The sequence below is a fragment of the Orbicella faveolata genome, unplaced genomic scaffold (genome assembly GCF_042242905.1).
Source record: "Orbicella faveolata isolate gen_17 unplaced genomic scaffold, um_ofav_v1 contig_25, whole genome shotgun sequence".
In the NCBI taxonomy this organism is placed as follows: Eukaryota; Metazoa; Cnidaria; class Anthozoa; order Scleractinia; family Merulinidae; genus Orbicella; species Orbicella faveolata.
This window is the reverse complement of record NW_028301553.1, coordinates 24,837,501-24,859,041: the sequence shown is the minus strand read 5'-3', so window position 1 is coordinate 24,859,041 and position 21,541 is coordinate 24,837,501. Positions and strand designations below refer to the sequence as shown.

At 40.6% G+C, this 21,541-nt stretch overlaps 1 protein-coding gene and 1 long non-coding RNA gene across 3 annotated transcripts; both read right to left on the bottom strand.

The window, feature by feature from the left end:
- Nucleotides 1-5,933: 5,933 nt before the first annotated feature.
- Nucleotides 5,934-18,466, bottom strand: LOC149109613 (uncharacterized). Of its 2 annotated transcripts, none has more exons than XM_089294482.1 (2): nucleotides 18,336-18,466; nucleotides 5,934-7,023 (listed from the first exon to the last, which is right to left on the bottom strand). In XM_089294482.1, the coding sequence occupies exon 2, from the start codon at nucleotides 7,021-7,023 to the stop codon at nucleotides 6,592-6,594; it is 432 nt and encodes a 143-aa protein (XP_089150608.1). In that variant the 5' UTR covers nucleotides 18,336-18,466; the 3' UTR covers nucleotides 5,934-6,591. The 2 variants fall into 2 exon arrangements, with proteins under 2 accessions (XP_089150608.1, XP_089150609.1); XM_089294483.1 differs by lacking the exon at nucleotides 18,336-18,466 and adding an exon at nucleotides 16,162-16,270.
- On the bottom strand, nucleotides 12,377-14,312 carry LOC110058088 (uncharacterized). Its single transcript, XR_002297622.2, has 3 exons — nucleotides 14,238-14,312; nucleotides 13,847-14,089; nucleotides 12,377-13,720 (listed from the first exon to the last, which is right to left on the bottom strand). It is a non-coding gene; the product is annotated as an uncharacterized LOC110058088 (long non-coding RNA).
- Nucleotides 18,467-21,541: the final 3,075 nt, after the last annotated feature.

Genomic DNA, 21,541 nt, shown 5'->3' with positions numbered 1-21,541 from the left:
CAATACAAAGAGGCACTGTTCGATAAAAAGCAGTTCTGGTACGGGATGAACATCTTGCGAAGCGAGGGCCAAGAGATCTACGGCATGCGCGTGAACAAGCGGAAGCTGTGTATTTGGCAGCACAACCAACAGCTCTTCGCGAACAAAGCCGCGCTTAGGCCCGTCAGGCAAATAATAGATGACAGACTCATTCGGTTTGATTACAGCTCCTTGAATATTGTAGCCTTTTAAAGACCAGATTGGGTCTCTGGCTCTTTTTGTCCCCCCTGATACCAGCCTGATAAAAATATCTTACATTGATAAGAGGGGGAAGCTTTTTTTCTTTCAAGCTCACAGGTCTGGAATACTTTGTAGAGGGTTTGGAGGTGATATTCTTCTCTTTGGTCGCGACAGCAGGTTTTTTCCCGATAAGACTAGTCACCTCATTGTTAAGAGCGGCAACAACGTCGGGAAGCCTTTTGACCCACGCAGTCGACCACTGGCCCGCAGGCAGGAGCATTTCCACAGCACACTGATGACCGAACAAGCGCTCGGAAAGGGTGCAAAAAGCTTGACCGTCAAATCTGCTGGTAAACTCGTTTACAAAGCTGACAACATCCACAAAGTCATATTTATCAAAAACTTGCTGGATTATTCTGACCATTATGCAAGAAGTGTGGCGAAAAGCCAGTTTTGGTATCTTGACAGCGATGCTACAAATGTAACAGCCGTCGCCGCAGCAAACCCTGAAATCTGTGCGCGCGGGCTGTTTTCACACGGAGGCGCTATATTTGAAACTATCATTCCTCTCAACCGCTATTCGTTCTTTGAAGAACTGTCTGACAGACTTTTGTCTCTAATGCAGCTTGAGTTTGAGATTATGCTGCAAGATGACGAAGAAATGATTTTTCGGAATGACGGCACGGGGCGTAGGATTGTTGTCCGAAAGTTTGAATTGTGGATTCCACAGCTGACGCTGACATCTGAAGGTCAAAAGCAAGTCAACGAAAATTTCTTAAAACAGACTCAATGGAGTTACTTAAAAGAAACGCTGCACCCTAGCTCAAGCCGAAAGGATGCGGTGGGCTCTTGGTTGTTAACCTCGGGCGTCAAAAACCCCAAACATGTGTTCGTCGTCTTTCCCTAGAACACAATCCCTACATCTTGGACACTTTTGACCTCGACGGAGACAACACAGCAAAACTGTCTTCTTGCCGCCTGCAGTATGGGACCAGTTACTACCCCAAGCTGGACTGTGAAAGCGACTTCAAATTGCGAATCCTCAACCATCTGATAAACTTCCGATACAGAAAAAATGACTACAACTCGGGTACCCAGCTACAAGTCGCCAACGTCTCAAAAATTTACCCCATCCTTTACTTTGACCTCAGATCAGTCAAAGAAAGTGTAACAGGTGATCCCAAGAGTTTGACTTTGCATTACCGGCTAAACGAAGCAGCCAATGCTGAAGATTACTCGATCTACGCTGTGGTCCCGAACGACGAAGACGTTGTGTTGAAACAGATTGGAAATGAACTGGTCGTTGTCTAAAAACCGGAAAATTTTTGTACCTTGATATAAGATGGCGACGACTTACCCTCCGCACGAGATTGCACTGACTGACTGGCAAAACAAAAAATTTCAAAAAGATTTCGCTAAAAAATCGGCTGTAACACTACGTGTCAAGCCAGATCAAATCGGCCGAGGAGACGAGCTCCTTTTGACCAGCACTCAAATTAACCGATTAAGAAAGGCAGCCAGTGAGAAAAAAGGCGCTGATCTCAAGATGAGCAAGACACAGACTGAAAAAATCGCCCAACGTGGCGGCAGCATTTTCTCCACTCTGCTTGGGCTGGCTAGACCCTTAATCAAGCCGACGGTTAAGGCTTTGGCAAGCGCGGGGCTTAGTTTTAGTGCAGGAAAAGCGCTTAAGAAAATCTTCGGCAATGGTTACGGGGAAAAAGAAATAAAGCCCTACAAACTTGTTCAGAAGATGTCTCCACAACAGAAAAAGGCTGATGAAAACGTTCTTGTTGTGCAAGGGATGGTTCGTGGCGGCGGAAAAGCGTAATGCGGTGGATTTCTTGGAATACTAGCTTCCATTGGCGTGCCTATTGCCCTTGACTTGATAAGCAAAATGTTCGGCAAAGGGCTGCCGGGCCGGGCTCCCCCCACAACAGCGGCGTTCATTACCTCCTCCTAAAAGTGGAAAAGGGATGCACATCAACCCTTCGCCTCTCTTCGGCAGTTGGGAAGATTATAAAGAAAATGATGTTCGAAGACGTTCCGCTTTCCAATTTTGGTTTAACAAACTGGTGCAAATACCTTAAAAATCCCTGTCAAAGGGGTGTTTTCGCGCAATGAGGAAACACGTCTTCTCCATTCACCGTGTATCATCAACCTGGACGATTTCGGAAGCATGGGCACACACTGGGTTTTTTGCTGGCGTGCGAAAAACGGTGAACATGAATATTTCGACTCTTCCGGACTGCCGCCGCCGAAAGAGCGGGAACTAGAGCTGAAAAAAATTAGGAAAGAAGACCTTTCTTCGTAATGACAACCAGCTGCAGTGGGTTGGGAGCGTAAGATATGGATATTATTGTTTGCTTTTTCTGAATGAAAGAAACAAAAGCAAAAGTTTCAAAGACATCATCGGCATGTTTTCTGACAACGTGCATGAAAACGAACGAATTGTAAGAATTATTTCTCTTAATATACGAACATGGATGGCTACTGCGAGAAAGACAGGCGTGTGACACCGAGTGTTGAAGGTACAGAAAAAATAGTTTTGACAAAAAACAATCGCAAAATGCTCAAAGCCAAGTGCGCCGTGTGCGGAATCACCAATACCCGTTTTTCTGTCGGGAAACTGACGGTGCCCTCTCGCGCAGAGGGCTCTGGAATCTTAAGCAGCGTCGCCGACACCGGGCTCGAGCTGTTTATCTCAAAAGATATCCTCTTTCTCGCAAAAAAATGGCGTCGAGGCTGGCAGATATTATGCTTCTGAGGCAATGAGAAATCCTGCGTTGCAAAAGAAAGCAATAAACTATGGCATGAAAAAAAGCTCGGTCTGCGATTGAAAAAGTTGGGAGTGAGTTGCTTGACCAGCTTTCACCAAAAGTGAGGCCAAACCACTGATACAAGACTAATAGAGCTGAACTTGATGGCGTGGATTTTGAAATTCATTCGGCGAGTGGAAAGCTCCCTGCCGGTTGAACCTTGCCTGGGCACAATTATACCGGCCCATACAATCATCTTGAACAACAACTGAAATATAATCCAGAAACAGGAGAAATCAGTGAAATATATCAACAGCCCACCGGCTCTACTGACGCTGTAGCTATGCAACATGACGTTGATTACAGTAGTTGCGCTTTTCGTAAACAAAAATATGGTGAAAACGAGAGAAAATGCAAAAACGCCGCAGACCGTACAATGGTCAAGTCTTTTGATTCTGTTCCGTGGAAAAAAGACAACGGGACCATGCACTCGCGCGAAACGCTATCAATTCAAAGCAAAAACTTGGTTTGGGTTACAAAAAATAAAACCGTTTGCTTTCTGCCAACTCTCGGTTGACAAATTTTTTCAGGCCAAAGTAGGCGTTTTGTTGTTCAGAACAGCTTGAAATCGTAACACATGTTGCCTTTTTCTTGTTGTCTCATTCCAGTGTAGCGTTTTGTTGTTTAGAACAGCTTGAAATCACAATACATGTTGCCATTTTTTGATTGTCCCATTCCAATGTTGAAGATATAATCCGTGCGCTGTCTGTTTTGCAACGCGTCGCTAGCGAAGGCGGCGCCCATAGGAACATTATTGGCCCATTTTCATGTTCCAGTTTCACGACCGATGGTCCGTATTTATTACGTCTACGATCTTGGACTTCATGCACCTTGTATATACCTTGCTGGATATGGCGCCATCTGACGACTTCTTCTCGCTCTTGGAAGTCTTCGATTGCTGGCCAGTAGCACCTATCTTTTGGTGGTGTGTCAACGATGTCGCAAGTTTGTCCTCGGTCCATTTTGTTAACCCCAAGAGTTGCATTCGTTTAATAGAAAAAAAGTTGATGACGGCTTCGATAAAACTTAAATTCGACGTTGCGTTCGCCACCTGCGCCTTTTTTACCAAACTTGCTTGCCAATGCAACGCGACCCACAACAACCGCACGCACGATCTTCCTGCCTCGTCAAACACCTCTTCAATAGGCTCTTGTGCATTTCTGTACTCATCTTCTGTCATCCCCTGCCACATTATTTCTCTTACAGTCTCGGGATCAAACTGCATTCTCGCCGCCTTGACAGGTCTTGTATATATATTTCAAAAAATTACTGCTCTCGTCGCCCGTTCGAATTAACATTTGAGAATTCACGGCTACGTTTGCATATTATAAAAACATGATTGTCAGCGTTCACTTGATTGCGTTTCTTATGAATGAATATTTCACGCCTGAGTGGCAGAGAAACGTACGTGATATCACACGCGAGATCGTCGCTGCCATGCTAGAAGAGAGAGGCTTTTGTCTTTCATAGCAGCACAAGCGGTGACGAAGAACTCGACGACAGCGAAGATGGAGATGAGTGCCAGTGAAAGTTGCATTCGAAAATAACAGTGTTAAATACTCCTTTTCAGTAGCTACAAATGCTTTTTGTCGCCAAACGTTTTTTTAAAGCAGAAGCAAAGTTTGTAATAAATTTGCATCCTGCCTTCTATGTTTATTCTATAGCAATTGTTTTGATATTCAAACATTATGTCATTTTAAAGTTTTTCTAAAATATTTCACGTGACCCCCCTTTTTCCTTTATTTTTTTTTGGGATGGCCCCCCCTCGAAAGCCATTTTATTTCGCATGCCCCCCCCCCCAAATCCCACCAGGCCCCCCTACCTTATAAAAAATGAACGATCCCTAGGAGAGTAGCTTTAACATTTGTAGTTAAGATCTGCAATTTGATTTTGCTGGAAATCGATGAGGCATTCCAGACTGGTCTAAGCGTTTTGAAGGCCAGTCTGGTTCAGCCTAATCTGCTCTCCACACCCTCCTAAGCACCGCCGGTGACTTTGATGGCGCTACCCAGATATGGTGAAACTTTCTACATCTTCCAGATCTTCGAATTCGAATCGCCGCTCAACTTGATTTTATCCTTTTGCTGCATAACTTTCGTTTTCTCTTTGCTTATCCTGAGGCCAGTGCTCTCTGCGATTAGCTCCAAGTTATTGGTTTTGGCTTGCATATGTTGCAGTTTCTGAGAAAGGAGGCATGGAGTCATCTGCAAAATGGAGGTCATATAGCTGAGTTGTTAGTGTCCACTGTATCCCTGTCTCACCGTTATCCTCCGCCTCTCTCATGATCTAGTCGACAAAGATAATAAAGATCATGAGGGACAGCAAGCAGCCTTACCGGACTCCTGTACTCATTTCGAAGATTCAGACTGTTTTCCACTGTGGATGACTTGACAAGATGAGGGTTCGGAGAAGTCGTGGAGCAACTTAATGAACTTTAATGGAATTCCATAGTGGTGTATAAGCTTCCATATGAAGTTCCTGTGTCAACAATGCGTTTTCGAAGTCAATAAAGTTCATTTATAATGCGTCTGCCATTCATTAGACTGTTCTACGAAATCTTATCCTTAGGGTGGCAGCATGGCCTATGCAAGATTTGTCTTTCCTAGAGCCGGCTTGCTTACTTACATTGTAGTCGGTTTGTCAAGGGCATCCCTCAGTAATTGAATGTAGATTAGTTTTCCCTTGATCCCAAAAATCTAATCAGGAGTTCTGATCTCTTGTTCCCTGAAAATAGTTTGACAATATTCCTTGCTCCCCTTAAATAAATGTCCCTGTTCCCCCGCTCTATAAGCCCTAGGAGACCCAGCAACGATTAAATGAAAGAAAAGAAGATATTAAAGCCTTATGTGCCTTATGGGATAGGATTGGGCTCTGTTCATTCGTACCAAATAAACCATGATCGGTGCAAGCACCAGAATGTTTTATTTAAGTATTTTTATAACAAAGCCTACAATTTAATAAAAGTTCTTGACTTTTTAACTGCTCCTCGACACTGTTTGTTGGAACTGCTATAGTAGCTCCAACATGCTTAAAAGCGATCACTCGTAAGAAAAGTAAAGTTTTTCAAGCGATGGATACTAGCCTTTTCCACCGGTTAAGTTACTATGTGATGGACGACATTGTTGATTTTATGAACATTTCTATACTGGATAGTGTGATCTGTATACAGCTTTTTCCACCCTTTATAATACCGGGCCTGGAGTTCTTTTTAAAATTAAACCTGGTATTACAAAATCGCTTATATGAGCGTAACCTAGAGTCACAAAATCCTCGAACATAGCTTAACCTAAAGTGAACAAATCGCCTAAAATGACAAAAGCGCCCTAATTAGCATAACCTATAGCGTGACACAATGTTCTAACAATAATAGCGTTACCTACCATGCCAAAGTCAATTTTAAAATGCTAAAGCCAGCACAACGAATGAAATCCCCTTAAAATGTGTAACTTAGTGCGAAAACATCGTCATTTTCCTGTCTCCTACGTTGGTGTCTGATGAATACTTTAGGGCGGCACACAATGCATTAGCAAAGGCAACAGCACCTAAAATAGTACTAACATGTCTCTAACAATTCATGTAATGTAGCGATGTACGTCTTTGCCAGTCTTAGCGTTTGGATTCTTGACAGCCTGTCTCCGGGCTCTCTCTCGGAAAAGTAATCTGGTATTACGCTGCGAAGCACGTTGAACGCTCTCTTCAGACGCATCTGCCTTTTGCGCTCTCTTTCTCGGTTCAGTTCTCTTCGATTAGTCAAAGGCATTCCCGAGGAGCGGTGACGTTTGGAATACAGGTTGTTCGTAGTTTTCTTAGTCTCTTGTTCAAATTCCTCCACACTTTCTCTCTGTAGCTGTGTGTCCCAAGAGGCAGGACTGTCGGGGAAGGGCGAGCAATTTTGTAGCAGCACTTGATTGTAGTATATTTGTTCCATGGGTTTATTCACTTGTAGTGGTGCCTCGTCGGTAACAGACGTTTGGTTGAACTGCATCTGCAGGGAATTGAGAAGGGATCAGTAAATTAATCGACAGTGCCCGGTGGGAGTCAAATATAAAAGTGACGGGGATGAGTTTCGTATAATTATAAATGACCCTTAAAAAGCTACCAAAATGTCGTTTTGTGGACCCAGAAGGCACCGAGATATCTTAAAGATAACTCTATAGGTGTTTGTTTTTGATTTTAAAAACACCATAAGCGAAACCGAGGCACAAACTTTAACTCCCAAAAGCTACGACGACTACCTCCGTCGCTGTTACGTAACTGATGTGGAGTTCCCATCCCCCTTCCCACCCCCAGCTCTTAGGCTATGGTTGTAAGCCTCAGAGAAGTTAACGCGCAATCTATTTTTCGGGTTTCTCCATGTCCATAAAGACGTTGAGTCAAAGTCGGCAAGAAAATTCTTTGAAAAACGCAAAAAAATCCAAATAAACTTTCCTACCTGAAAATATTACATGTATCCTACGTTGCCAGGTACCACGTGTTTCACCAGAAATAACAAGTGCGGGAGGATATTTAAGATGATTTCTGGATGAGGTGATACACCAAGGTATAGTATAGTTAACAAGCGATGGCTTGGTGAAAAAGGCGATATAACCAGAGTCATCTGTGCTCTGAAGTTTACAAAGAGATGTGTTTTCTCCTTATCTTGCAAGAAAGCAACGATTATGAATCCGAATTTAGACTTTTGCAACTAAATCCAAGATATTCTCCTGACTCATATTGCAATTCCGATACTGTTCAAACAACAAGAAGTCTCTACCCTTGAAAAAGAGGTGTCCTCAGAGTAAAACTGGATACCATTGAGTTCAGCTCTGATAAAGCTTCACCGGGTTCTAGCGCGAGTTAACTTATCTTCCCCTACCGTCAATTTTTTGGAATCATTCAAGCGAATTTGACATACTGTTTAATCAACATTACCACGCCGCACCATTCAGGAGCTTCGTTTGTTTGCTCTCCTGTCAGAACTTAACACTGTGACTGTTTATATTTTATGATATCTTATTTGCCGCTGATAAAACGCCAAAACAAGGATATAGTTGAATGTGCGATTTTGAGGGCACGCAAGCGATACAACGCTATTTTACAACACAGGATCTTGTGTAGCCCGCGCGGCAAGCATTCCCGCACCTAATAAGAGCTTTCTCTGTATTTAGGGGCTGGACGAGGCTACGTCGTCCCTTGTCTGAGCACTGAGGAGCTTAATCAAAAAGAAACATGGGCTTTGTCAAAATGGTATCACACGTGCAAAATTAGACATGCGTGATTCAGACATGTGTCTCCACAAGCGGCGCTTTGGGTAGATTGAGATGCCAATTCATCGATCAACTCATTGATTTTCATTAAAAGTTTACTTTGACCTTCTTTAAGGTAGCCCACAACTAAATAGTGTATTTGTGAAGTTCAACTGACGGTTTTCACTGTCATTTTCACAACGGTAAAATCCAAACCACTGAAGAAAAGAGGTCAGGAATTTGAAATATTATAGATGATTAAAAGTTGATCTCCCAGGTTAAGTTCCAGGTCTTTGTGATATTCCGTATTCAAGGTATCCAAGGAGATTCATAGAGGTCAGTATGGAAACGCCATCTTTGTGCCCTGCGGAAGGACCCTAATGTTCGGGCCGAAAATCAACTACAACAACTGCTATGAACTCTTGTTCTAATTATTCTCAACAAGTTAACTGTTCGGACGTCTTTAACTAGTACTAGTAAAAGTTATTGGAAAATTAGTTTTTTTAACATACATGGCACCCTTCTTGCAACTATTGTGCTGTTGTCAGTGGTGCAAGAACTCCATAAAAAAAATTTAAAAATAAAAATATACATATCTCTCTCACGCCTGTTGTACACGCACTATTTCACACTTTGAGAATTACAGTTTCACGTATCACATGATATTTTTTGCTCAGTTCTGCTGGTTTTTGTTATGCTAAGAATTTACCATTTTGAAAGTTTATGAGTGGAGAAAGAAGCTGTGAATTCTCAGGAACATAACAGGAGAGTGCTTGCTATAGTTCTTCGATATGGACTTCTCGATCAGGGAACTATGAAGTTCCACGCAGTGACCATATGCCCTTATCCTATTCTATGTTTGTTCGGAAACGTCTGACCACAAAGCGTCGAAAACGTGCATTTTATGGCATGCTAAAACTTAGAAATTTCGTCAACTGGAAAAACCAAAACAGTCCTTTAAATGGTTGTGAATTTCTTACAGCACTTTTCAGGGAATTAAGGAATTTGCTCCGTTGCAATTCTGTAACAATTTCTGACTGCCAGGCATTTAGCACTCTTAAGCTCAGCCCGAAAGAGACATCATTGGCGAACTGATATCATGTCCAAGATCCAAAGATTTGTCAATACTACGTATCAATTGAAAGTAATTATAGGAATCGATTGACATTTCTTAATAAACATAGAGTACTCTCAGGACGTTTGGATGTGCCTTTTTCTCGAAATTGTCAAAGTTTCTATCAGAAAATTGAGCTATAAATTTGTGTTGAGAAAAAGTGTCGAGAAAGTGTCGAGAAAGTGTCGAGAGCATGGTGATTTTATAGTAGACCGAAATGATTTGTGGAATTGCTTAGTATTTCCGAGCAACCATAAAACACTCTCAAGAGGTTTGAATAAGACTTTCTATTGATAATCTGGGAAAATTTCAGACTGCAGAGCATTTAGCTAGTTAAGACGTATTATAAATAGTAATGTGTCAGTGTCAGGCTCAAATTATGTTAATAACAATGTCAAGAACAAGTTATTCACTTTCACTAGTCATGCAAACTGGTCTTTGTCCTTCAACGGCAATAAGGCAACTCTGTATCAGTTGTAGCTCGTTGTGAAGAACTTGAAAACCACCTGAGCCACATATCGCAAAAAATCGATGGGATGAAATTGAACTTTGATCGACATTAATTGATATGGTAATAGCCCCAGTTCGTTATATTGTGCTATTCTGCCTGCTGTTGTTTCGAGTCGTCGCTCAGCCGTGTGGTATGTACTACAATACTCCGTTTTGTGTAACTGAACGATTAGTATTTATTCGGCTTTGTTTGCCCATGATATAATTGTCCTAATTGTTGCAGCATTATAGAGGTATTTTGTGGGGGAGAATATAGTAATCAACGAATTTTGCGAATTCTTCCGTGCTGTATATGTTACCCTGAAAACAGAAGTCTGCCATGTTGAGATAACATCTCGTAAAGTCATACTGTTATTTTGTTCCATTAAAGAGGGGTAGACCATGTGGTATGTGAGAAGGCAGTGTTGCTTTTATAGTTTTATCGTGTATAAGACATGAATGCTTTCCCTTCCCTTTTGTATATTGGAAGCATTACGATATATGTCCACTGTAAGTATTATTTCAAGTGTCGTGGTCACTTATCAATGACGCTTTTGGGGGACGTAATTAATCTCCTCATCAGGTGTGTAGGTAATGAGAATAACGATACTGATCTGCTCACACCCAGCGCGAGTTTACGAGGATAGTCAAATGCTTCTTGAAATGAATGTTCTATGTTTATCGGATCTTAAGACAATTAATGTGGTGTGTTTGTTTGCTCAAAGATAAACAGATGAGAGTTAAATACAACAATGAAGAACCTTTGCTGTCCTTTATTCCAGCCTACGGTGCATCTGAACGAGATCAGCAAGCTTAGCCCTTAGACACAAATCATGAAAACAATTTGTTCGTTCATGAAATGAATTCTCCCGAGTATTTGAATTCGATTGCCCGAAGGTCTACTGGTATTTTATTAAAATGATTGTGCAAACAGACCAGCTGGCTTGATTCAAGGTCAACCTCGTGGTCTTTACACTGACCTTTCACTATTGAAGAATTTCAACAAGCATCCCAGCCTACCGCCTCAAAATAGAAAACAAAAAAACAAGGATAAGGGAATGAGAAGAAAAGAAACAACTACACCTCGACCTAGTCCCCCTCGCCAGGTGGGCTCTTATCCAGGCGCCGGTCGTCTAACGTCAGTCCAAAACAGTAAAGGATGATTCTTAAGACGGTACTTTTTAACGAGTTACACCCCACAAACACAATGGGTATCGGAGATCACAAATTAAACGTCAATTGAAATTCAAAATGACATTTTAACGGTTATTATACTCGGCGACATTTTGCCCAGGAAACACCAACTAATTGATTAATTAACTAATGCGTTCCAAAACCTCCTTTTTACACCCTAAGAAAAACGACGAGCATCTCCGTTCCTTCGGTCCGCGTAACTCTGGGGACGACAAGGAGTATTTTTTTCGAGTCTACCATGACGCATGTAAACGCATCTAAATCGATATTCAGTGGTGTTGATTACGCCCCTCCCACTTCCCCTCTACACTACACCTGGTGCAATAAACGAACAAACAAGAAGTATTAAACGTCCAAGTAATATTCGAAGGCCAATCGAACCCATTGAACCCAAAAGGAAACGTAAAAACCAAAACCATGTGCTCGAATACTTGTAAACACAGGTTCTTCGTTTGAAGAAGTCTAGTGATGAGTTATGGTATGTGAATTTTTGCTTTGCATGTACAAGTTTTGTTCAACAAATTGACGTAACTTTCTTTTAAGCGTCTATCCTGCTTTTGAACATAAATTTGGTTATAACATTGTCAAAGTAGCTGTGGCCTCCACGAGGCGATAGCGGCCTTATCCGTAGACTACTTTGACAATGTTGTGAAGAAGTTCATTGTCAATAACAGGACAGATGTATGAAAAACTGACATCAATTTGTTTTGATCACTTTAATTAATATTTATACTAGTAGTAATCAGAGATTAGTGAAGTGCGTTCGATACCTGGAGGGAGGAAGGGGTTACTCTAGCAATTTGTCGATAGGGTGTGTTGCTAGGAACGTGTAGCTGTAGCCTTGAATGAAATGCAATGAAAAACGTTTCTGAGCTCGTACGACTTGAATACATGCAAATTTTTCCAGCAGGCAGATCAACATCAAGATCTGGGTGTGAGGGAAGGGGGGGGGGGGGGGAGGGGAAGGGGGGGAGAATACTCTATGATTTGTTGGGCAGGAGTGTCCTCTGTGACCCAAGAACCCTTAGCCTGTACCACTCCATGTTCTGCTGCAATTTTGCCACCCAAGCTATTCTGGACGTATGTCCTTATAATATGTATGCAAAAAAAGCCAACGAAAAAAAACCTTCACTTTGTGAGCTAAGTGCGACCTTGCATGGTACAAACCCGGCTTGTTTTAACAGCATTTAATAATGCACCAGTAATTGGAAGTTCACCAATATGTTTCATCTCTAGATTACTTAATCCACGAGTTTGGCCATAGGTCTCCTTTGATTATATTTTAGTAACATCTAAACCTAAGGCCTGCCGAAATATTGTTTTGAATATAGGACGTTGAGCCAGTCTTGCAGTAGTCTTTGACGTATTATCGTCTTATTTTTCAAGTTTGGCTGATTAGATCTCCTGTGAGATCCAGCGTTTAATCAAGCAGGACCTTCGTTCACTGCTTTGTAGTTTATAGCACTTAAGTTTTTCATGTTGAGTTGTCCATGTTCAACGGCCATCGAGTTAAGTTTAGATTAAAGTTGTGTTCTCTATGCTTGTCTTGTTTATTTTAGTACATTGACCTGAACTCTGAGTGGGATGTGAAATGCACATAATCCGGCTTGGAGAAAAAAATTCCCAAATACTTAATTTTGATATGCTTAAATGATTTTTACCCTTTCCTTTGTTTATACTTTTGCTTCCTGACTAAAAATATAACAAAGGGAAAGAAACCCTCTGTGAGCTTGTTGGAACTCATATTTATGGATCGACAGATTTTTTGGATCAACACTGAAAATGCTGGCAAAAGAGGCTACTTATTTTGATGTATTTTATATGCAATATATAGAGAGACAAGCAGTCCCACATTGGAAAAGAAGTGCTGTCTCGTACGAAACCTTACCTATAGCCTTGAGTGAAATGCAATGAAAAAGGTCTGTAAGCTCGTACGACCTGAATACATGGAAATTTTCCCAGCAGACAGACAAAGAGTACTCAATGAATTTTTTGGTAGGAGTGTCCTCTGTTACCCAAGAACCCTTAAGCTTTACCACTCCATGTTCAGCTGCAATTTTGCCACCCTAGCTATTCTGGACGTATGTGTTTGTAACATGTGTGCAACAAAAGCCAACGAAAAAAGCCTACGCTTTATGCGATAAGTGCGACCTTGCGTGGTACAAACCCAGCATGTTTTAACCACCTTTAATAGTACACCAATAATTGCAAGTTCGCCAACATGTTTCATCTCTAGATTACTTAATTCACGAGTTTGGCCATAGGTCTCCTTTGATTGGGTTATAGCAGCGGATATTCAGTTAGTATTTGGACATCTAATTGAAGGCTTAGTACCAGAAATACCTTATCTATTAATATTTCATGCTCAATAATATTGCATACTATATTTAATAAAAACAAATCAGAAACTCAATTCTTTTTATATCAAGATCCATGACTGTTTCGCCAGATCCTGGTTCCTATACCCAAAGCAGACTGCTGGAAAAGCATACCCTTGACAGCAGCGCATACTAAAGCCCATTTATGTCATTCCGCTTCCAGGGTTTTCCAAGTTGTGTATTCTTCAGGGTGTTGTTTAATTCTTGTGTCCTTTATTAGCATCACATGTCACATAACTCTAGCTGGCGCATCGTTTAGTAAGGTTAAATATGTTTCTGGTACTGTGTATAACAATAGAAAAGAATAACAGTATATGAAACTTTATTTCCAAACATGAACGTTTTTCACTTAAGTTCATATGCAAGCTTACACCCGGCTTACATCAATTAAGAGCCTATTAAGCTGACCTGCAGTGGAAACCCTTGAGTGGGGTGCATTGCCATTTTTTTTCGTCGTTTGCTGTGCTACGTTGGAATATTTGCTGTCTTTCCCATGGTCAATGAAGTCGTGTTGATTTATTCGAGCTATTACGGTCGAGCCTTGCAACTTCATTCCGGCCTCAAGAGTCCTCATGGGCCCCATGAGGATGAGTGAGTGTTGCAACTTCATTCTCACAGAGAAGTTGAATCGCCGAGAAAAGCAGCTGACTCCTGAAGGACGACACAGATCACAAATCGATATGTTACCCACCCAGTTTCGGAGAAAACACAGCACTACACAACTTTCTGGTGCTTAGATAAGTACCTTTAGGCATTTTAGCTAGTAATAGTTCGAATAAATCAAAACAACTTCACTAACCTTGGGGAAAACTGCGACGATTCCTACGTAGAACAACGAACGAAGAAAAGCACACGGAAATGCACGGGTAGCACTTCGTGTAAGACCTCACTATTATTCAAAGTGAGGCATCACGTCAGACCGAGGCTATGTGTGCCAAAAAGCCAGTCCAAAATGGCGTCCAAACCCTGAAATCATCTGGCATCGCGGAAAATCGCGGGACATAAACCCGCGAGAATGAAGCGATTAATATGCGTTCTCCTAGCGTCGAACGCAATAGTAAGTCAAATTATTCTCGCATTTTGATTGGTTCTCACCTATGATCTATTAGAGGACAGACGCATAGATGACGCCAATGAAACACTTCCCCTAAGGTTTCCGAATTTAGATAATATTTTGCGTGACTAGACGAAATATGAGGTACAAGAAGGTCTTGTCGAGGCTGTGAACAACTACAAAAAGCAGGAAGAAGAAACAAAATGCAGTTTCTTTTCCTAGAAAATGACTCGAGTAGTCTTTAGTCGAACGAAACTAAGCCAAACACAAAATTGGTCTTAAAATTAAGCTTACTTCAAGGTAATAAACCATTGCTTTGTCTCGAATTTAGCAAACCCAAAAAGCAAAATGTTTATGAGATAAATTTATTTAAAAAAATCCATTTTTTCTTTGTCTGAAAATAATTGTTGACACACACTGATGTCAGGGATGAGGCATCACAACACCACCTCTTAAAATCAGTTAAAATAAGCACATGACCTTGCTTTCCGACGCGAATGTTCCAGTCCGTTTCAGGGCACATTAGCGAACAAAGTGTAGCCCACTACAGCTTACGGCGAGCTTTAGCGCAGCTAGAAAGTGTCTCCGACACTATATCAAACTGATCAACCACTGAAGCGAAACAGACACAAATTTTCAACTCCAAAAGCTACAACGTCTTCTCCGTATCGCTGTTACGTAACTTAAGTGAAGTTTCCATCCCCCTCCCCCCAGCTCCCAGGCTATGATTGTATATCGTAGAGAAACGTACAAGATTCTCTTCACGTTTCTCTATGTCAGTAAAACGCTGAGTCAACATTGGCAGGAAAATTCATTGACAAACAAATAAAAAAATTGCCAGTTACCGCGTGTTTCACCAGAAACAACAGGTGCAGTAGAGTGCGGCAAAGTTAAGAATATTTCAGTGCAATTTACACAGAAGTCTTGTTGGATAAGCTAAATTCCGCCTAAATTCACGGTGCAATTGCGAAAAAAATTGAGAGAGAGTCCACCTGAGGGCCATGTAGGCAAATCTACAGCGCACATCACTGATTCCCCTGAAACTTGGCACACTTGTACAACATCACTAATACATTAACCAAGTAAAACGGTTTGGTTCAACTGTCTATTGTTTATGAGATATGTCAATCAACCTGTCAGACAATGAAAAGTGTTCAAATTTGTGGTAATAATATACATCAAGTTTGATAACTTGTTGCAAGCTAGAAACAACGAGAGATGACATGATACTTCTACAAAGTATAGTCCTAACCTCTAATAACAAAACAACGTTGACCAAACTTCTGTGTTGTTGGATAAGCTAAATTCCGCCCAAATTCACTGTGCAATTGCAAAACAAATTGAATCTTGACCAAAAAGGGCGCCTATCCGACAAAGCAAAGCCGACAATTGCTCCCACTGCGCTAAGGACGTATTTTTAATTTAATTTCTGGAACAGGTGATACAGCCAGTGTAGTATAGTTAACAAGCAGTGGCTCGGTAAAAAAAGGCGATATAATCAGATTCCACTGTGCCTTGAAGGTTACAAAGAGTCCTGTATCTTGCAAGAAAGCAATGATTATAAATCCGGATATAGTCTTGTATTAACAATTATATCCACATGAAGAATAGATTCTTCTGGTTCATATTACACTTCAGATATTGTTTTAAAACAACAAAACATCTTTACCGTAAAATGGAAGGTGTCTTCAGAGTAAAACTGGATACCATTGAGTCCAAAGACAAAACTTTGTTTGGATCTAGCACAAGTTAACTAATCTTCCCATGCCGTGACTAATCTTCCATGTCCGTTTGTTGGAATCATTCAAGCGAATTTGACATATTTGTCAATCAAACTTTACCATGCCGCACCATTCAGGAGCTTCGTTCGTTAGGTCTGCTGACAAAACCCAAGACACTCTGACAGTTCATATCTTATCTTATCTTATTGATGTACCGCCGGAACAATTATATAGTTAAATGTGAGATTTTGAATGCACGCTAGCGATACATGCGCTTTATTTTCTTACACAGGATCTTGCGTAGCCTACGAGATAAGCGTTCCCGCACATAATACGAGCTTTCTCTGTATTAACGTACTGGACGAGGTAACGTTACAAAGAACCAGACGCTTTTTCAAACTCGTATTGCTCGTGCAAAATTACACAGACGTAGACATGGGTCTCAACAAGCGACCCTTTGGGTAGATTGGCGTGTCAATTCAACTCATTATTCTTCTCCTGATGAGCAAGAATAGCTTACTTCACGTGCAATTTTAAACGTGCACAAGCGATGCATGCGTTATTTTTCCAAACACGTACTTGCTTCAAATGACTGACCAAGCTACCAAAGAGAAAAATGATTTTGATGAAAGATTCCCATTCACCTTCACCAAAATAGGCAAAAACTAAATAGCTAGTATATTTGTCAATTTCAACTGACGGTTTTCAGCGTCATTTTCACAATAGCAAAATCTAAACCACTGAATAAAAGAAATCAGGAATTTGAAATACATAGGATATTAAAAGATGATCTTTTTTCGGAGTTTCATGACAGGTCAGTGTGATATTCCGTATTCAAGTTATCCAAGCAAATGTAAAGAGTGCAGTATTGAAACGCCATCTTTGTGTTCTACGAAAGGACACTAATATTGTGGCCGGAAATCAAAAAGAACAACTAGAATAAACTCTTGTTCTAACAAGTTAACTGTTTAAACTAGTAAACGTCTCCGGATAATTAGTTTTTTAACATTCATACATGGCTGCCTTCTTGCAGCTTTTGTTATGTTGTTAGTGGTGCACTGAACTACATTAAAAAACTTCTCTTTGAAAACGAAGGATGCTATTGAGTTAGCCGCAAACCTTTAAAGAAAAATGTATTTTTAGACCGTCTTATAGGCGAAGAAGTTAAAAATTCAGTAGGCCGTACGATATTTTATAAATTGTAGAACTTTCTTTAAGATAAATAGACTAGGAGCAAGGACATCATTGTTCGCTCTGCTTTTCAGCTACTTTTACCCCCTTTAAATAAAGTCTTTACTAACTTACTTATTGATGGTTTGTCGGGTTAGAAAAGCTATTGAAGACGTATTGAAGATGGTCCAAGACCTGTTATACACGCTCTATTTCACACTTTGAGAATTACAGTCTACCGTAAACGCTATTTTAGTTGCGGCTAAGTATCACAAAAGTTCCTGGGCTCAGTTGTACTGGTTTTTTTGCTATTCCACGAAATTTCCATTTTCAAAATATCTGAGTGGAGAGATAAGCTGTGATTTCTCAGGAACATAACAGAGGATCTCTTTCTAGCTCTTAAATATGGACTGCTCGATCAGGAGGCTATGAAGTTCAACGTAGTGATTATATGCCCGTCAAGTAGCTGGGAAGAATTCCTTACAGAACTTCTCAGGTGTTTGAGGAATTCATTCCGTGGCAATTATGTAACAACTTCTGACTGCCGCGTGTATAGCACATTTGAGCCTGACGGAATTGGACTTGGCGAATTGATAGAATGCCCAGCTCAAAAGATTCGTCTATCATCGCTACATATTAAAGTAATTCTAGAAATAAACCGACGTTTCTTAATACACGTAAGGTGCTCTCAGGACGTTTGAATGTGCCTTTTTCTCCAAACTGTCATATAGTCTCTCTCTGAGAGTCTAGCCATGAATTTCCTTAGTGTCGAGAACATGGTGATTTCATATTAGACCGAAGTGATTTGTGGAATTGCTTAGCATTTCCAAGAAAACATAGAACACTCTTCAAAAGTTTGAATAACACTTTCTCTCGAAAATATGTGAAAATTTCACACTTCAGGGCATTTAGTTAAGAATGTTTTAAAAACAACAATTTCAAAGTTATTCACCTTCGCTTGTCGTGCAAACTGTTCTTTGTCCCTCAGTCGCAAAGAAGGTGCCTCAGTATTCGTAGTAGCTTGTTGTGAGGAGCTCGAAAACCACTTAAGCCACTTACTGCAGATCGATAACGTGAAATTAAAATTAGATCAACATTAATTAGTATGGTTAAATAGTGGCCTTACGTAATATTGTGCTATTCTGTCAGCTGTTGTTTCTAGTCGCTCAGCCATGTTGTATGTACTACAATAGTAAGTTTTTCTTTACAGGTCATTAGTTTAAGAGCCTGAAGGAAAATGCGGTTTCCGTTTTGTATAACTGAACGGTTACAGAGTACACAGCTATTTTTTTTTTTTCGCCCTTGTTGGTCCATTATACATTGCCGCGGCATCATAGGGCTTTTTCTGGGGGAAAATACTAGTGGACGAATTTTGCGAATTCTTCCGTGATGCATGCCTGAAAACAGTAGTCTGCCATATTGACATAACCTCTCAAAAGGTCAGACTCTTATTCTGTTCTATTGAGAGGGGTAAACAATGTGGTGTGGTGGCGTTGCCGGGTATTTTTATCATGATAAATAAATGAACGTGTGTAGGTGCTGAGAATAACGATACAGATCTACTCACACCCAGCGCGAGCTCATGAGGATTGCCAAATGCTTCTTGAATTGAACGTTCTTGTTTTATCGGATCTCAGGACAGTTAATAAAGTATGTTCGTTTGCTGAAAGATAAAAAAAAAAATGAGAGTTTAATTAAAACATTTAAGAACCTTTGCTGTCTTTTTAGCCCCGCCCACGTTGCGCCTGAGCGAGATCAGCAAGCTTAGCCCTTAGATACAACTTCCAAAGCAATTTATTCGGTCATGAGCTGAATTCTCCCAGGTATTTGTAACTCAGTGCCCGAAGGTCCAGTGGCCTTTTACCAAATGATCGTGCAAACAGACCAGCTGGTTTGATTCAAGATCAACCTCGTGGTCTTTTCACTGACTTTTTAATCATAAAATTTCAACCAATTGTTCTATTGAGAGGGGTAGACAATGTGTTGTGTGGGAAAACTCATTATATGGCTATGAATGGGTTTCGTTTGGTTTTCAATTCTTAAACACGACCCTCTCAGCGTTGCCGGATATTTTTTATCGTGGATAAATAAATGAACGCGTGTAGGTGCTGAGAATAACGATAGAGGTCTGCTCGCACCCAGGGCAAGCTCATGAGGATAGCCAAATGCTTCTTGAATTGAACGTTCTTGTTTTATCGGATCTCAGGACAGTTAATAAAGTATGTTCGTTTGCTGAAAGATAAAAAAAATGAGAGTTTAATTAAAACATTTAAGAGTGAATGCCTATGAAAATGGACCTAAATCGCCTATCAATGGCACAAGTCGAAAAATTGATTTCGCTTGTATTTTGTCCATAGATAGGTCCTAGTAAGAATAGAAACGGACCATAGTTAGCTTCTGCTAATACAGCTTTCTTTGGTAGAAATACGCCAAAAACGATTTCGACCCGATTGGGCTCAAAATCTACTTCCGGTTTTGCTGAATTTTCCGAATATTTGAGTGCTTCGCGCTCCGCAGAACAGCCACTTGAGAATCTTTCAATGGATTTTATATTCAGTTCAGGTCTTCGTAGTATGACTGAGCGAAAAATAAAATAAATCAAAGTTAGTTTTGAGCCCGAAAAGAGATAAAACTGACACGCAAAATTTTAAAGTATGTCACAAGAGAATTATTGCATAAAAACATCGCCATATTTTTCTATGGGCTATAACTTTAAATACCATAAAAACACGTTCTACGGGTTAAATATACACCCACCTGTTAGGATATCAAAAAATATCTCTGGGCAAATGGTTTCAAGTCGCCCGCCTTGGCCTGTGTTTCTCGTAGATTTTGCCCAAAATCCGCCGTTGGCATGTAAACAATTGCGTGACGCGGAGAGCCACTCTCGAGTAAAATATTCGTTTCCAGCAATCCGATGAAAGCAATTTTTGAAACGTTGTGTGGATAAAATAATGGGAAATGGTTTTTTGTTGTTGTTTAAGTTAGTATAAATATATATGTTTTTTCATTTGCATTGCAACACCCACATCCCTGATAAAGAACGTTACTACAGTACTCCGGGAAATGATTTTAACACTTGTTTGTTTTATTGATTTCACTGATAACTTACAATACAGTGGCAGTTTTAGAGATACACTTAACCAGTCCTCTATGGTTTATGGCAATTGAATTGCTGACAAATAAAGTCAAGTGGAAATACCATAATTTCTATAAACTACTAAGTGCGTGACGGCATCTCAGCTCTTCTAGCTGTGTAGAAAATTTGTACCTACACAATATGCTCAGACTCAGCTAGAAAACCTGGAATTTCTTGAATTGAATTAGCCGAGGAAGAAATTGCGTCTAACTTTCAATCATAGTGGGAAAAAAAAAATCGATCTTTTCTACTTTGGTTGTTTGATCAATTAACTGAAATTTGCAGATCATAACACTGGTAGACAAATCACAGTGGTCGATCTAGTACTAGGTTTACACTAAAGGAGTTTTTTTTGGATTCGTAAAAGTTCCTGGATTCATCAATTTTAGAGTATTCGGATTAGTAGGGGTTTACAGTGAAAGGATATTCGGATTCTTAACCGTTTATACACGACGATAACTCCGGGAACATTCATGATGGAATGGTTAACAAGCAGTTTGTTGCCTCGACGACGAGAAACAAAATGCCTCCTAATATAAGGCTAGGGGAAGGTTGAGACAGTCTGAAGCTTTCTTTCAACTCGCTGACCACGGTACTGTTGTCCATCATGTCAGGTCCCTCCAGGTATTTACTCTGGTCTTTACTTAATATCTAGAACCGTCGAGGTTTTCGATCGTGCCATCGTCGTCATCTGCGCAGTAAAGTATAAATTGGGTTTCTGAGGAGTATGGCATTACCCATTATAAAAGTGATTACTTACACCTGAAACAGCACGAGGTAATCACCCAGCGACCGCCATCAAATGGCCATCAATGAGCCTACGACTCGACTACGACTGGATCATGTAATCCGCCATTTTCATTCCACCGCAAACTCAAAAGATCACAGGCGGAAAAATATCCGGATTCGAGAGAAAATCGTTGACACGACAAAACTCTCCGGATTCAAAAGTTTTCGGATTCAAAGTTCCCACTTTAAATTCCGGATTCAAAATCTCCGGGGACACGACCAAACCGGGG